We start from the raw sequence: 17,822 nt of genomic DNA, 5'->3' as shown, positions 1-17,822 counted from the left end.
ACACGTTTGCGAAAGAAAGACACCTTCCGGACAACCTAATATATCCCTATGAATCTCGATTACAACGATTTTACAACCTTTCTAAAAATTATCTTAGCTATCTGTTGTCTCATTAGACTCAATAGGGTTAAGATAGCCATGCACTGAAACAATGTGTAAAAGTTACACAAACGTGACTTTATCGAGCAAACGCGCCTAATAGATCGCACTTGAAATCTCACGATATATCAGCGTTTCTTAAACAGATTCTACCAGCGATGCAAAGAGGAAACTAAAGAAGTTTCCGAGTCTCTCGACGATTATCTTCATTTCTTTTTCTCTCTACCACCTTCTTCTTCCTTTCCACCAAAAGTCTGTGAATTATCAGTAGACTTAAATTGTTGGATGCCGCTAATTAATGACAATTACCGGACGACTATACAAGCTGAAGTCGAGACGATTATCCTGGAAAGGGTAGCAGCGATAGTCGGTTGCGTCTTTACACTCGACGAGGCAATATCTGGCACAGGTTTTACGAGAAACTTCTCTTCCGATGAATATTCGCTGGGGTAGGAAGAAACAATGTTTCTCGCGGTCGACGAGAGTCGATTTCTATCTAAAGTGTTTCCTCAAGTATTTTTTTCCTCGCGCTTCCTCGCTCTTACGAGCAAGCTTTTACGAGCTGAAATTGTCGGTGGCGAGGAGAGCGAAGTGAGGCTCGCGCGTACACGTCTACGGGGTACGCGCAGGTTTAAACTGGAGGCGTAATCAGCGAACGGAAGCCAAAGCAGCGGCACGATTTCCGCCGCTTATGCCGGCTGTGTTCGTGTGTGCATGCCTCGAGGCGGCTGCTTACGTGGGCCGTGACAAGTGCATCCGGCACATCGAAGTATTACCGTTTGTTCCGTACGCAATCACGACGTCCGATTACGCCTCGAAAATACTCGATTCCCATCTAAGCAAGTCCGCGCCATTCATACGAGCGTTTGCTAGAAAGCCAACGGAAAATCCGGACTGTTGTATAGCGACGTCGTAAAATTAATTAGGAGTGAAATAAACCCATTAAGCAGCGTTATATTATCATAAATATTTCAAATTGTAGAATCAGATCGTAGAGTCTATGTGGAAGAAACAGCGATGGAAAAGATATTCCGTTAATGCTCGGGGTACCTTTTTCATAGTCACAGCGTTGAAACACGGAAAAGATTATAATTGCATGGTTGACACGAATGCATAAATTGTTTCACAATGTGATAAACAATTTTTTTAAATTTGTCTATGGTTTCTTATCTTTGAAACGAAGCTGGGTAAATATTACTTCAAACAGGAAATAGTAAATAACTTTTTTATACTAAATCATACGAGTATTTTTAAGAATAAAGTATTTTATTTGTTGGAACAAGTTTTTCTAATAGTGTTTGTAATTGTATTTTATTTGATAGTCAAAATAGCGAGGTTTTCGTTTGAAATGTTTTATTTATTGTATCCTATTTTCTCTCTTATTTGTAACGACCAAATGTTATTCCCAGAAATTATCAACGTCTGCTCAATATCCTTAGTATATGATACAAATAGTTTCCTAATCTTTTGGAATTTGTTTCTTTGGTATTGTTGTGTATGTTTATCAAAATAACAGACCGGATACTCATTATCAGTTTGTCATTGTTACCAGATAGTATTAATTAGTGTTACTCTATCTTTTTGTGTTCTTAAGCTTAAAAAATTATTTCAACCGCGTTTTAAATATTCATATGGGAAAATTGGACTTCGTCAACCGAAGAAATAGATGCAATTTTAGAAGAAAGTTATGGCGAAATTCCAACAATCTTAGATACTTCTCTTCATTAAACAGCAAAATTCAGATAGTACTCGCGTTTTGGGGAAAGCAAAAGTTGTTTTTCGAAGGAATTGTAAATACTACAACCAATTTCTTCTTACATCTGTGTACTTATCACACAGATTTATTATCAGCGTATGTTTGGCATGAAAATGTTCGCGAGAGTTTGATATAGATACAAAAAGATATAAACGACGTAACTAAAGGAATCATCGCAAGAAGCAAACGAATTAATTAAGAAAAAACGGAAGATGTAATACCCGATTACATATGTAGCGATACAAACTTTTTACGACAGTGGAAGAATCCGAATTTAAACAATTAATATCCGGACTCAGCAAATCGAAATCAGAGGTAAAGTTTATATGTCGTAAAAGTCTGGTTATGAAAATGTGTACAAAATATAAAGATACGATAGGAAATATAAAAGAAGACTTAGAACGGATAAAATATGTCAGTACAACCGCTGATATATGGTCTTGCTTTCGGAGAAGCTTTATCGGCATCACTGTACATTGGATAGATACAAATTTTAACGTCAGTCGAAAGCTATAGTTTACTCGCGATTAGAATATCCTCACACACACGCTCGAATTGCGGCATTAATCGTGCATGTATATAAACGATTTATGTTTTAATAAAATTACGCATACCGTTACGGATAATGGCAGCAATTTCTACAAAGTTTTTAAAAAATTTCATTATAATATTCAGGCGTTTGAGACTGCGGAACAAGCATCTGAATATACGGAACAGGAACAAACATTAAGTTTCTCCAGTGTGGATATTTTGAATACAGCAGATGCTGAAGATAAGTATCATAATCTGCATAAGCATCGTAGATGTTGTAGTCACACGCTGACTTTAATTGCTGCTAAAGACTCGAATAAAATTGCCGAAGAACATTTCGGTTATAAAAAAAATGTACAAGTCTTCCATGTTAAGATGTTTAGTTTTCTGGCACAAAACTAATAGATCCTGATCAAAAACAAATAACACGATGACCAACACGATGGAACTCACAGTACGACAGTATAAGAGAATCACTGAATGCAGAATCGAAATATTCGATATAACATCATTCACCTTCACAGACGTTGAATTCCTAAGAGAATATGAGCGTTATATGCGACCAATTGCATATGCTTTGGATAAACTGCAAGGGGACAATGTCTATATGGTTGGCATTCTTCCGTGGATTTTGACTGTAGAACATAATTTGCAAGACATCGGATCGTAGAGAATGTTACAGAAGCCTTGAGAATTGCGAACCCTTGAAACCCTTGAAAAATTCATTTGATATCATGTTTGAGAACTCGGTTTCATCATTCGTAAGATTGTCCAGAGAGCGCAAATGATTACATAATTGCGACTGTTAGTCATCCAGTATGGAAATTACAGTGGATTGCAGACGATTTAGTGGAAGCTAGATGCAATTACATCAAAGAAATAGCGTTAAAAGCTTCGGAAGAAATAACAGCTCCAGATAAACAAAATTAATGTTTTCGCAAAGCAAAGTATAAGATACGACAGAATTAGATGATTTCTTTTTATTCATGGAAAAACCTAGTGAGGATATTTCTGACAATGATCGCAACTTAGGTGATAATGATTCACGAATTCAAAATATCACGAGATACAAATATATGAAACAATTATTTTTTAAATATAATACAACGATCCCATCGTCTGCCCCGGTTGAAGCATTGTTTAGTTTAAAATTGGATTGATTCTGTGTCAGCGAAGGAGTAGCCTAAACGACGAAAACGTTAAACGATGCACCCTGTTACATGCAAATAGCCATACTAGAAAAGAAAAATCTATTTTGACGATATTATGGTTTCTTGCGTTTTAATATCACCTCTTTTCTCCACCGATTTCAATCGTCAAGATATTTTGAAATATTTTATTTTATGTTTTACATTATCGAAATAAAAACATTTTATTTCACGAAATTTCGTTGTCTATTTAAAATAGTATTTTATTTGGATCATAGAACAGCGATTACTTGAAGCAGCATTTGACATACTTTTCCTCTAAATTTTGCCCAGCTTTGCTTTGAAAGGATTAAATAAAATAGAATTTACGGTTTCATGTACAATATAATTCTCGCAGTTTCTTAATGAGCAACACTTTGTAAGTTGTAACTTTTATAAAGACTATCTACTAGATGGCTTGAATTTTTTTGGGACTCAGTGGAATATAAGATGTTATCGTAAATAAAATTACATTTTTGCAAACCTTACTTTGGATATTACAACGTGCATTGTTATCTTATTGCGTTCATTATTAAAAATTCGTCTCAAAAGTTTTCAATTTATTACTTCGCTGTGTCTTTAGCCGATCTACGAACACCACCTTCGATAAAATCATGACCTCTCTCGTCGTCTGTTGATCAAATTCACATCACTGTTTTCACGCGATCTATTTGACTGAGCTTTTCGTCCAATGAAAACTCGAGACACGAGGAAATATTTTCCTGACTCTCTCCCCATGTCGGCTTCGGGTTCGCTCGGTTGCAAACAAGATCAAGCAGAGTCGTTTAAGGGTAACCTTTTAGTCGTCTACCGCTTCCAGGGCTTCCTTTTTCATCGTTGATGCTCTCTACGCTGGCTCGCACGGCAAAGTACATTATAGATCAGAAGTTCGGAACCGCACTTTGATGGTAGATCGTAAATGAATTGGTTTATGAGAATTTGATAGGAAGTGCGGTCAGCTGTTAGGTACCGTTCAGAGGGATGGAATTTCGATTGTTTAAATAAAGTTAGCTGCTGCTATATTCTTTTTTGTTATGTACTTGATCGACCCACGGTGCACAGATTCTTAACGATTTAATTACCATAAAATTGAAAAGAGGAGGCAGTCGTAATTCTTTTCTAAGTTAGCTAATTTTTTTTTTAACAAAAATAACAACGTTGCACCAAAAATAAGTCCAAAGGGTATTTTTAATTAATCGATGGCTGGATAATAATAGAAACGTATATCTCAGATCGTTTCGTAATGAAAACATAACGCGCCTTCACCGAGAATAAATACAATTAATATCTCATTAAAGTACAACGCGGCGTGAAAGGGTTAAAAATGATTTTCATCAACGCATAGATAAATCTTTACTTTTCCCTTTTACGATAAAACATAAATAAGGTGCACAGCTAACTGCATATCTAATAATACTAAGAAACTATTCTCAAAGCATTGTTCTACAATCAGGACAATGTTATTTGATTTCATCTAGAAGCAGTTAAAGACTAATTATACCCGTTTGTCTGCTTTATTGTAAAATGTAACAATGCAGGCAATCGTTTAAAACGTGTTTCGCATTTTTCCGCGGTCAAGTCGTGAGATAAAGAGCTCGTTGCATGAAAATTTGTTCGTTCATCCTTGGGAACGATTTTTATATAAAGGGAACGGCAGGCAGTGTGTTTCGACGAGTAAAAAACATTTCGGATCGGCCAAGCAGCCAATCTTATGCGTTTTATTTGATGTTTCAGGGTCCACCGCAACCTGGCCAGCAATATAAATTCTCGATCGGCGAGTTGTGCGATCGTATCAAGGAGGACTTCAACTTTCTTCAGACACAATATCACAGGTAAATCTTTATTTTCAATGATCGTAAATCAAGCCCTCCCACCTGATACTTTGAACGTATTTTTACGATTGGAAAACACGTGTAACGTTTCCTCGTTGGCATTCGCGTCACGGCAATTTAACGTAGCGACGGTCACGATCAGGAGGAAAAGAAAAAAAAAAGAAATCGTGGTTTAATTTCAGTTGCAAATTGAACGAAAGTTGCAGCACGGTTTAATGTTTCTTTTTTTCTGTATCTTTCTCGATCGACCGTTCGAAGAGATACATATCTGATTACAGTAAGACGTAAGAAACGTGGTATCACTTATAATTATTCGCGCAAGTGTACGCTGTCAGGAGAAGTTATGCCGCGCGTATGAAATAATAATACGGCTGTCAATCGTAAATTAAGTAAAAATGTGGGGTTGCGTGAATTATTTATTCTTTTTTATCGTTCGAATGATGGAAGATAAGAGAAGGAGATAACGATGGACCCGAAGGAATTCAATTTTAATATTTGCAATGGTGTATTTATGCTATTAAGTTACAATATATCGTTCCTATATCATTGCTTATCTTTAAATTATAATCTATGTATAATATTTGCTTTGTTTTATACCTCTATACAATCAAAATGTGTAACAGAAGAGAATTCGAATAATTAATTAAACGATATTACAATTTGCGTAGTATTCAAACAAAATGGATTTCTCATGTGAAAACTGGAAGAATATGTAGGTATTATTTCACGCGCACATTTTTTCGTAACTGATACTTTCGAATTAAAACAAAAAAGGAAATTCAATAAGAATAAAATAAAAATTGAAATTCCGCTAGTTGGCGGTTTATCTACTCCAAAACCGATATATCTAGTTATTTTATCTTTTCAATCACGTTCCGTTAGTCTCGTACTTTTCCTGACAATCGTCATAGTAGTATTTATCCTCGTGACAGAGTAATTAATCGACCACAGTCAATTCTTCGGACATACGCCGGATCTTATCTCGGAAATGTTTGCGCAAACGTCGTGTCGCCGCGTAGGCGAACCGAACAGAGACAAACCGACAGATGTAGGCAGAGAATTGTTTGTCCAAGCGGAAGCTATGCACACTGAAGTATGCACATAGCCTAGAGGACGAGCAGGCCTCTCGGTTTCGATTCTATGCACGCGTGTTACGCGTCTATCAGCCATTCAGTTTCTTCGCCAACCGTCTCGTAACACATTTTCTTTTTGACACACCGCCTGCGAGTTAATTCCTCTGCCCGCTGCTCTCTAGCCATGTCAATGTATTTTATGCTACCTTTCAGATCTTTAGAGTTTTAGTAGTCTGTGAATTCTTTATATCGTATTCTGATAAATACCGGTTTGAAAAGTTGATCCTGTACGTAAATAGCTGACATATGATCTTAGAACGAAAACGTTATTATGACGTGCTTGTCGTTGATACATTGCATATCAGAATTGAATTTTCATTTTATGTTACTCGTTTTCATTTCCATTTTCTCTTCTTTGATTACATTGTCAGTCAATGGAAGGAAGGTATACATACATTCCGACAAATCTTTGTTACTTTGTATCGTTCAAATTAAGTTTCTTTATTTTATGAAAATGAAATTTCTCTCAAATGTGACTTCATATGGAATTTATTAAATTAGATATTGTTATAGTTAAACTGCAGATTTTTATACAGATTCACATCACTACGAATACAATCGAAGATTTCTTTCTCCTATTATATTATAATAAAAAGTATTCAGGTTCGTGTATTTTATATATATTGAGAAATGTATAATTTTGCGTGTTAGACTAGATTGGCCGCGTAGTAGTGACACATGTATGTGAATATGAGTGTGTGAAGTATGTGTGTACGCGGCGTTTCGAAAAACAAATGAATCTAACTGTTCCGTTGGCAGTCTGATATGAAAGATGGTGAGACAAAGAAAGTGCTGAGACGCGTGCAAATGTATATCGACGAAGATCCAGGAAATCGTTTATTAAATAAATCTAAAACTATTTTAATATGAATTCTAAGTGTAACCTTGGTGTTCCTTTACTTTTATTTCGGCAATTAAGATCCACGACTCTCAACAATATATTATGTGCATTCTGCAGATTACTGCAACTCGGAATATTCCACAACTGCGTACAAATTCTGTTTGCATCTTGACAATCTATAGTAATTATAATTCACCGCCGAAATTCCAACTAATATACATATATACAATAAAAAAATTCCAATTACCTGATAAAAAGGGTGGAAACGATGTTCGAAAAGTTTTTAGCAAATCTAGACGAATCTCATATTTTTCACTCAGCCCACCCGTTAAACGTTCTTATGGCCGACCGCTCGAAATAAATAACGTCGTAAAAACGGTAACAAGTATAGGAATATAGAAGGTAATCGGCGGAGATAGAAATCGGGTACACGCAAAGCGAGTAAACCGGGCAGCGAAGAAAAGTTGCCTGATAAGGGAACTTTCTTCGTTCGAAGTGTCGGTTTTCACCGTGTGCCTGGTGATCCTTATCTACGGCTTGACACGTTAATTTATGTTCCGACCCTTTAACGTGTTAATTCGCGGCGTCACGTGCCGCACGATTTCCACCGACGACGGAAACTTAAATTGCTGTTTCGTGTCACAACGACACGAGGGCCAGAGAGCAGGGGATAAAGAGAGATAGCGAAGCAGAGGAAACTATAAAGATAGAGAGAAAGAGAAAAAGAGAGAGAGAGGGAGGAGAAACCCGGGAGCTGTGTGCATACGCGCATGCATGCATAAATATGTGCGAGACGTACGTGAGCCGCGTGCGACATTTCCACGCGCTCATGCAACTATACAGGACGGTCAGAAAGTAGCCAATTTCGCACTCGGTGCACACCAACTCTTCCGGAGAGTGCTCGATTTTTCCTCGGCCATACCTCGCACCTCTCTCGCATGGTTCGAAGCGAGCTACGCCGTTCAAACGAGACGAGAATGAAAATGTTTGCCGCGGCGACGCGTACGTACTCGTAGCTGATGATCGTAACACTTTCCGCTAAAACTCTGTCTGATCATGCGCTACTGTATGTCACAGGTGTTGAAAATTTGTTAGTTAACGTATCTGGTGTTCGACAGAGAAAAAAAGTACTTAACCTTTTGCACTCGTACGTCGAGTGTGACTCGACATCAGTTTTTATCTCAGGAATTCCTTTGTCTCACTCGATATTATCTCATGTCCACTTTTTTTTGTGAAACGTACGAAAAAAAAAAAAAAACCAGGATTGTATCCTGGAAATTGTTTCAAGATATATCATACATTTAAAAATTACAAAATACAACAATAGTGTGAATAAAACTGGTATTTAAGTGCATTTGTTTCTTCCTTTTTTAAATTTAAATTCTATTATTTTTTAGTTAAAGTAAATTTCAAATAAAACAGTTAAAAGCGTTGCGAGCTGATGGTAACGAAATTGAAATTAAATTCGCAGTGCAAAGGGTTAAGTGGCCTATTCGTGTATGTAATTCGAGTACGAATGAGACAAGGTTGAGGTAGAATTCTTAACATTGTAACTATCAAGTACGTAAAATGTATAATTCGTATGGGAGAAAGTAGCACGAAGAATGTATAGGAAAGTGCATAATGCCGAGAAAGAAAGAAGCTTCTGTTCGTATATCTTACGAAAGATTATTTTAATTATCGAAAATGCATCATTTTAAGAGAAATTAGGAATCGTGTTGTCCGTTCTGATAATCTTAACATTATACGCCATAGAACTTCAAATGAGATTATTTCGCTCGTTCTTGTTTCCCGACTATTCTGTTTATTTTTATCTTCAATTCTTTTTATCCGATCATTCCGATCATGTTTATTTTCTCTCTAATTATTGCGATCTAGTGTTCTAGGAATATGTAGTAGAGTAGCGTAATCTATTATTAGCAGTCGTATAATTAATCGGTTATTGAAGTAGATATCGTGAAGTACGTAGAGAGGATGTTTCATACTTTGCAATTTTAATTTGTAAATATAAAGTGTGGCAGAGTATAAGCGAAGGAAAGATATTTTATTATGATAAATTGTTTTTGTAAAAATTTCAAATTTCATGATAGCTTACTATGTACGGAATTTGAAATAGAACATCTTTATTGTTAGTTACATCGTCAAATAAATATGTATAGAGTAACTGATTATATTCATTCTTTAAGTTTTCATGATACGTTCAATTTGAGTTTGAATAAAAAATAGTTCGTCTATTACGTAACTACGTAACTAATAAAGAGTTATCGAATATGACTCGGCAAAATATATTTTATGTTAATGTTTTTTAAAAATATTTATAATGTTGAGGTTATTAGATGTATGTGAATACAAAGGAACGCGTGGATAAATTGTAAGGTAGAAAAAATATATTTTGACTGAAAATCCTGAAGTCAATGTCGCCTATCTACTGTTTATGGTTTGCCTTCGATGCGGTCTTTTGTCTATAAGCTGTTGATGGCTTCAGTGCTTGAGAAAACTAAAATACCAGATATAGAGTTTTCTTAGAAGTGATGACCACTTCAACATATAAGATCACGAAAACCATTTGCATTTAAAAATTTACAACTGAAAATTATTGTATAATCACTTTCGAAGATCTATTGGGTTGGTAACTAAGTGATTGCGGATTTTGTCAATAGAAGGTATTGATAAAATCTGCAATCACTTAGTTGACAACGGTAAAATGAAGCTTCTAGAGTTCTAACGTTAATTAGATGATATTTTGATCTTTGTTCTATTCATATTCTCTCAACACTATGATAATGTGGAAATACCATAATGCCATGTCGATAATTCCACGCTCCACTTATACACGTTTTCAGATATTCCTTATCCGCATCTATTTTCTTATTAATTCTTATTTTTATTATCGTTTTATAATTTCAAAGATCAATCGGTTTAATCTAGCTGAACCGGATCGAGTTAAGTGAAATTGAGCTATTTAGATCGGTCAGCCGTTGAGTCGATTCAGATCGAAACGAGTTGGATTAATGAAATTGAACCGAATTGCTTTAGATTGGATTAAAGCGAGTTAAGTTCGTTCGGGCCGAATCCGCGTGAGTCGTTTGGGTCCGGCTAAGTCGAGTCAGAACGAGTTGAATCAAGTTGAATCAGATTGAAAAGCTACGTCAATCCGATCTCTTCGAACCAAATTGAGTTCGATCGATGAAATGCGGTCGGAGTACGATCATCCGATCTGAATTTGGCCGAAGCACTTTCTGTAAACGTTGTTTTTAAACTTTCATACAAATACTTAAAAATTGATAATTATGTAAATGAATGAAGAATATAAATTTGATTCACTTCACTGCTGATTTCCTCGCTTCTTCTTCGTGTCTGCATCTTAAAATATCATTTTTGAAATACATCCATCGATAAAAAGTATGAAATATCCAACAGCTATCTATAAAATATTGAAAAACTACCTGTATTTTAATAATATCCATTGATATACCATCTCTATTTCAGATTGTATCTATAGATACAAGAAGAATAACAGGTTTAGTAATTGAATAACGCAATATGTGAAACAAAATAATTCAATACAGGGAAATACTTGAAAAATCTATATCCAATTTAATCAGACAAACATCCTAAAAAATTGTATAACGCGCCGGTTTTTAATCCAATTACCAATCAAAGCACCCAATTTGCCGTATTCACAATTTACACATACGCGCGTATATTTCTAAAAAAAGGAAAAAAAAAAGAAACGAAAGGAAATGTACATAGACGAAAACACATTTCTCTCTCGATTGAATGATTTATTTTCGACAATGTTCGATCAGAACGCAACAAATGCCGGGCGCGTTGCCGGGAATAACACGGGTAGAAAGATTGCATAAACCGCAGCGGAGAATTTTCCGCGCAAACAGCGCGATCGTATAGAATAATTCATTTTATGTCTGTATTATACGCTCGATGATGCGGAAAGTGGCAGAGACCGCGTTAGTTTTATTATCAAACACGGTACGCTCGGATAAATGCTTTCGCGGACTCGATTCCGCATAAGTATGAGCACGTTATATAGGGTGTGACGATGAGAGGTGGAAGGGAACGAGAGGGCTATAAATTTGCCGTTTACAAATTGAGAGAGCTCGAACCGTGGTGAATTTCGTAACGGCAGTACGCTCGCGATGAGGAACAGGTGCGCGTTTCCGCGTATTTATGTCTTGGAACGTTCAGGTGGAGAGAAGCGGACTCGATAAGACGGCTTGTAAATTGTTGCACGGCGTCAATCTGAAATAATTAATGGGCTCCACGAGCCCGCTCACCCAACCAGAATTATCGAACGATCGATCGTTAATATCGTATTAATTTATCGTGACGTAGTCGAACGGATGATGTCATTTATTTTTCCCTTTCAATTGCCTCTTATACAGATATTGAAATTCAATGAAGATTACGTCTTTTCCAACCTAATTTGACACGGTATATTTTAAGGTAACTTTCTTCGTCTTTGAGCGTGTCACGATTTACATTTTGAAAAATTCTTTGATCTTCATTATTGAAAGATTTGTGTTCCAAAAGAGTCCCGCAAGCCGTTCAAACACTTTTGCTATTTCTATAACTGTGAAAAGATACCAAACGCAAAAACACGAGTTCGGTTTATATCACAGAAAAAGCCAACGCATAAACGCAAGAAGGATTCGATATGAATCGATTTAATATCTCTCTTATCCACTCTGCAAGACTGGAAAATAACATTCTGAGAAAAACACGATCACCGTGAAATAGTCTTTCTGAGTTTATTAAAGTTTATTAAAAGAACATCTAATTTGCAGCGCGCTAAATCGAACAACGCCCTCTGTTGAATAATTCAACCGACCCTTTTAAAGCAAACGTTCGTCCACGTTCGTAAAAACGTTCGTGAGCCTCGTTACGAGTATCGAGCGTATAGATCGCCATCGACCAGCAACCGGAAGGGCTATTTTACGCAGCCACGACGACTGTCCTGTACACGCGCGATATAACATTGTCTGTCGATCACACGGGTCGTGTCGCGCCACTATAGTTTCGCGGCTGGAACAGCAAAAGGTCGAAGCACGCTGGGCATTCGATGGACATTCGCTTCCGCGATTCGAGGATCCAACGGAGAACAATAATTGCCTATCAATTCCCATCGATGGGTGCCTCTCGTTGCGTCGCAATGCCTTCCGCCATCAACTCACGCGAATCCTACAATTTCTCTGCTAACCGACGCGGCTGCGAGATTAGTTAATCGCCTTGGATGTTTTTTCCTTCCGACAGACCTGTCTCATCAAATTATGCTTTAACGAATGATAGTTAGTTGCCGGATTGTTTGCTTTTATCGAACGTCTCCGCAATTGACAATTATTGGATTGGCAACTAAGTGATTGCGGATTTTGTCAATGCCATCTAATGACAAAATCCGCAATCACTTAGTTGCCAACGATATTCACGTACGGAAAGTGGCTGCGTGAAATATGTCTTGCAGCGTGTATCTACAGGGTGTAGCAGTAATCGTGGTACGATCAACGCGACAGCGATTTTACGTGGAAAGTTAAGTGTGGAATATGGAACAGAATTTGTTCGTACGATGCTCTTCGTTTTCGAGTAAATCGAGTTTGTGAAAATTTATCGTGTATTTTTTAACTTGACTAACTGCGGATTGTATAGGATTGAATAATCAGGGAAAATAAATTGGAAATGTAGGAAAAATTTGTTCACAGAATTTCGGAGAAAATGAAACTCCAATATTTATCAAGTACCTACTGTAGCAGGGCAATTTTTAATTAGACATGTTCAAACTATTTTTTTTTTTTCTCTCGAATGAAACCTTAAACGTAAAAATTTTGTCTCTACATTTTTCACATATTTCCACCTGTAGAATATACTCTTGCTGATTGCGTAATCGTAACCAGTCGCTAATTAACCAGCTTTAGGTGTATAGAAAATATATCGAAAAAATTCAATTCTATCGAAAACGAAGCATCGCATGGAATAAAAGAAATGTTATCGTATATTTTCGATTTACCTTTTCACATAGAATCATCTACTTGCTGATTGTATCATAGAACATCGTGTATATGCATCGTTGTATGGCAGTTGCGGAAAAAGGAAGTCGTTTTGCCACGGAGTGCGTTTTACGAGGATGTTCATTGGGTTATTACTCTGCGTTCGAAGCTGTCTGCAGGAGGCCGCTGCTCTTACACCGTTCGTTGTCACGAATTAGCCAACCTGATTCCTTTTTCTTCTCTCGTTTCTCTTTTCCCATTCTTTTACCAAGCTCTTTGTTTTCCCCTTCGTACATAACAATTTTTCTCGTTAGTTTCATTGTCAACGCGAAACGCGAACGTGCGCGCGTTTTAATTTAATGCTGCGACTATGACGACGGCTGCGATGAAGGCAAACGACACAAGGAACGAATGAACGAACGGAGAAACAAAGGCTATGCGCGTTCACAAGGGCTGCTGGATATTAATGCTGTGTTCTTGTTCCCTTTATACAGCCTTAAATTGGAATGCGAGAAACTGGCCAGTGAAAAAATAGAGACACACAAGCATTACACGATGACAAGCCAAGAGGGAAAAGAGCGAAACAGAAGAAACTGGGAAAAAAAGATGAAAAGAAAGAAAGGATATGTTTACACACAGTATACCATTCGCTTGTTGTCCTCAGATTACGCAACCCATGTTGCTAGTTTCTTTTGCACCTTTACTCGAGCCACATTCGTTCAACGACTTTTATATCGCAATATACAACTTCGTCATCAAATATACTGAAAGCGTGAAAACCAATCGAGGTATAAATTTCGTTTACAAATATCCATTTCTGTGACTTACGGAAGTATATTTGCAATATCCTTATAATGGACAATTATTATGAGTTTTTCAGGATTTTAAGAAATTGATTAATTTCTTAATCTCGTTCTTCTCGTCTTCAGTCACTTTAATTCGACTTACTAGATTCAAAAGAGTGTTTGTAACATTATCGCTTTTTTTCTGTTGTTCAATTTATAGAGTTGATCGATACTAAACATTTTGCAATTTCATTAGCACTGTAATGGGACACGACTGTCATGATTACATTGGTAAAATTTGAAATCAATCTAGAAGCATACGTAGAATTTACGGCACATTTACCGCAAATATATATGTGTGTGTATTAAAAAAAGATATCTTAACACTAGAATTACCATACAAATCAAATTTTATTTTAAAATTCCTACTTCATGTTATATTTTTTTCGCAATGATGTAATGACTTTCGCAACGATAACTAAAAGAATAATATAATGAATTTTATTTTGTTTTTTATGTATTCAGACTCAAAATAATTTTGTATTAAGGCTACTTATGCCAATTTCAGTCAAAACGATTGGTAATTGTCAAAGTGTAAAAGAATCCTGCAATCTATTTATCGAGCCCCAATTAACCAATTTCCTCGTTTTGTACAACTTCCCACACGTTTTTAAAATTTTTATTACGTATCATCGAATATGATGATATCGGTTATCAGGAAAATTCCGGATCAATTGCTAGATTGTTAGATGCAAACGCTAGAAATACCACAGCAGTCAAAACGACTTTTTCTACAATTTTATAAATGTGTCAACCCTTATTTGGGGATCCCAGATGAATTAATAACACCAAATATCTACTACATAACATGGAATTCCTTCTGTAAGAAAATAATGAATCAATAAATATAAAAATATTCTGTTATTATCTATTTTTTAAAGACTAGTCATTTTGTTTTACCAAAAACGCTAGAAATAGCTTCGTGTTAACTATCGATACTTCTAGTGTTAAACACATATGTAATTAGTGTTAAAAACGAATATTATCTTGAGGATTAATTATAAATAACATTATAACCCAAAGATAATGTTATTTTTAAATAAAGGCCTATTAATATAATGGATTATATTACATCGTAATACATTTTCAGATTCCTTTCGAATTTTACCATTACAATCATGACAGTCAGATCTTATTACGATGCTAACGAAATTTCAAAATGTTTCGTATGACACGTATAATATTTCCATAAAAAGTTTCTGCAATTGTACAAATACATTCGTATGCTACTGTATACGTAACTTCCACTTAATTTCACACATTTGATTCATTCAGGTCCGGTTATTTCAATTCTTACCATTTACAGAAATGGCACACTGGTGTTTCGGTTTCAGGCCAATCACCGGTTTTCCCCTTTTTAATACGCCGTAACGCGGCTCGTTAAATGATAATACGCCACTTTCCATTCGCGACAACAGCGAACCGTGTCGCTCGTAGTACGGTACACGGGTCCGAACACAGCCTACAACGTACTCGGCGAGCGAAGAAAAATATCGTAAAACATAATTCTTGCGTAATTGGTGTTATAACGCAGGGAAAACCGGGAAGAATTATCTCGATGTCCGAGCTGTTGCTGGCCGTTCGTAAAATGCTAGGAACACGGGTGGAAACGCGTACAATATAAACGTGCAGGTATATGCTCCGTATACAAGGTGTTTCTCGTCGAATGGGCCATAACTTGAAAACGGTAGAAGACGGACAAAAGGTTTATTAGTAGACCGCTGTTTATAGCATACGTACGTGTATTTATGGGAAATTTGAAGATTCAAAATATAATGCACGCAATATGGAAAAATATAAGGAATATCCAAAGTATAGTAGTACTCGTTATAGTATTTAGCGATAAAACAAATCTTTGTTTAGGTTACATCTTCTGACTGTATTCACAGAGATATAAGTTTACAGAAATATTCGCAATACCTATTTGCCTTTGTTCGTTAGACGAATTTAAATTGTTTCGAGTGATGTATCACACAGGGTAAGCACGTGTATACATGCATTTTCCAAAAGCAGAAGCTACAAATTTCTGTACACGTTACACGATGCATCGTTTTATAATAAATATAACGAAATGCAGATGGCTTCTGCGCCAGTTATATTACGTTAACGCTGTTTTACAGAGAATAAAAATGATACTATGATTGATATACAAACGAATGTATAGTCTCGTTTAAAAAGATGGAAACGACTTAAAAATGTTCAAAACGCCGTCACTTGCACGACGCATTAATCAAATTGTACATCGTTCGAAACTATGTAATTTTTCCTCATGAAACTTTTGTTTATGTCCCCTATCATTCCAAAGATATATAGTGGTCCAATTGCGTGAAACACCCTGTATACACGTGAACATTGTTGCAGACACCAATACATTCACTGGAAGGTTTCTGCATACGGTGTTACGTAGTGCACTCAACTATTACGAGCACATATTTATTATACGGAACGGCGGGAAGGGATGCAATTTTACAGGAACGCGAGCACGCCCGAACCAGGGGGTCTATTTCGCTGTCAGGCTGGTAAACAAAAATATGACGCGGTTCTATTGTCGTTAAAAAATTACTTCCGTTATAAAAGGGACCTTATATGCGGTTGGTCGCGTCGTTTCGCGACGTATTGTTACGCCGACGGGATCAGTGGAAATTAATTTTCCATTTAACGCCCTATTATTTTGGCCGGGTGCAATAACGACCCGCTGAGTGTCGATAAAGATCGATTTTAGCCCCAATGAAAAATCAACGTTCCCAAGCCCTGTTCGACCACGCTTATAGGCTCCAGTTTGTTTTTGATCGGAGAATCCAATGTTTCATCTACTCGATTTTCTCGTATCGCGATGTTTTTCCTAATTTTAATTGCAATCGATGCTAAAGAAAAGGCTATACAATACTCAATGAATACAATAATCGATGAATTGAGGAAAAAAGCATAAGAGTATATTAGAAAAATATTGTATTGCAGATACGATTTTCTTGAAATTTAAATTTCGGATTAATACTTTGATTGCCACGCCGAAATCACATGTTTCGCTCAGGACGCCACGGGAGTATTTTTGTTATTCAAAGCATATAATGGCAAAATAATAATAAATCAATGATGTAAAATAACATTCTTCCCCAATGGACCGTTTATCTTATTGGTGGTCACGGATGACCGCCGTGGCGCCTTGGTAACACTTGATAGCGACATATAACAAGGCTTCGTTTCTTTCAACAAACCATTCGCATTCGTTGTTTCGTCGTAAGCAAAACGTGCAGAATATATTGTTGAAACGTGTAAAAGATATTAGTAAACAGTATTTTCTCATTCTATATAAAATAGTAAGGTATGTGCACACTTCTAACTTCAGTTATATATATGATTATAAAGCAGCATTTACGATTATTTTTTAAACTGTGTTTATAATAATATTCGTAGATTACCCCTCAAAGATATGGATGCAACCACAGTGCACTCTTAGATGCAAGATTTGTTCTCATTTCTTTTTATTGATGTTCTAATAAAAATGTTTAATTGTTCAATGGGGCATTTTTTGTTTCAAAGTATCTTCTATTTATCGGTTATATTCTAAATGCCCTAACTGTCAATTTTCATTCAATTTT

At 36.2% G+C, this 17,822-nt stretch overlaps 1 protein-coding gene across 4 annotated transcripts in view; it reads left to right on the top strand.

The window, feature by feature from the left end:
• The window catches only part of LOC139986502 (protein groucho), a 154,412-nt gene that overhangs the window by 34,614 nt on the left and 101,976 nt on the right, over positions 1-17,822 (top strand). For 3 of the 4 annotated variants that reach the window (XM_072001899.1, XM_072001890.1, XM_072001926.1), the window contains exon 2: positions 5,308-5,405. In XM_072001899.1, the coding sequence (XP_071858000.1) occupies positions 5,308-5,405 (98 nt within the window). Of the gene's footprint in view, positions 1-5,307; positions 5,406-14,071; positions 14,167-17,822 lie in introns of those variants that run through there. The other variant, XM_072001908.1, reaches the window with a different exon arrangement.

The sequence above is a fragment of the Bombus fervidus genome, chromosome 1 (genome assembly GCF_041682495.2).
Source record: "Bombus fervidus isolate BK054 chromosome 1, iyBomFerv1, whole genome shotgun sequence".
NCBI classification, from domain to species: Eukaryota; Metazoa; Arthropoda; class Insecta; order Hymenoptera; family Apidae; genus Bombus; species Bombus fervidus.
The sequence above is the reverse complement of the archived record's forward strand: the minus strand, read 5'-3'. Positions and strand labels throughout refer to the sequence as shown.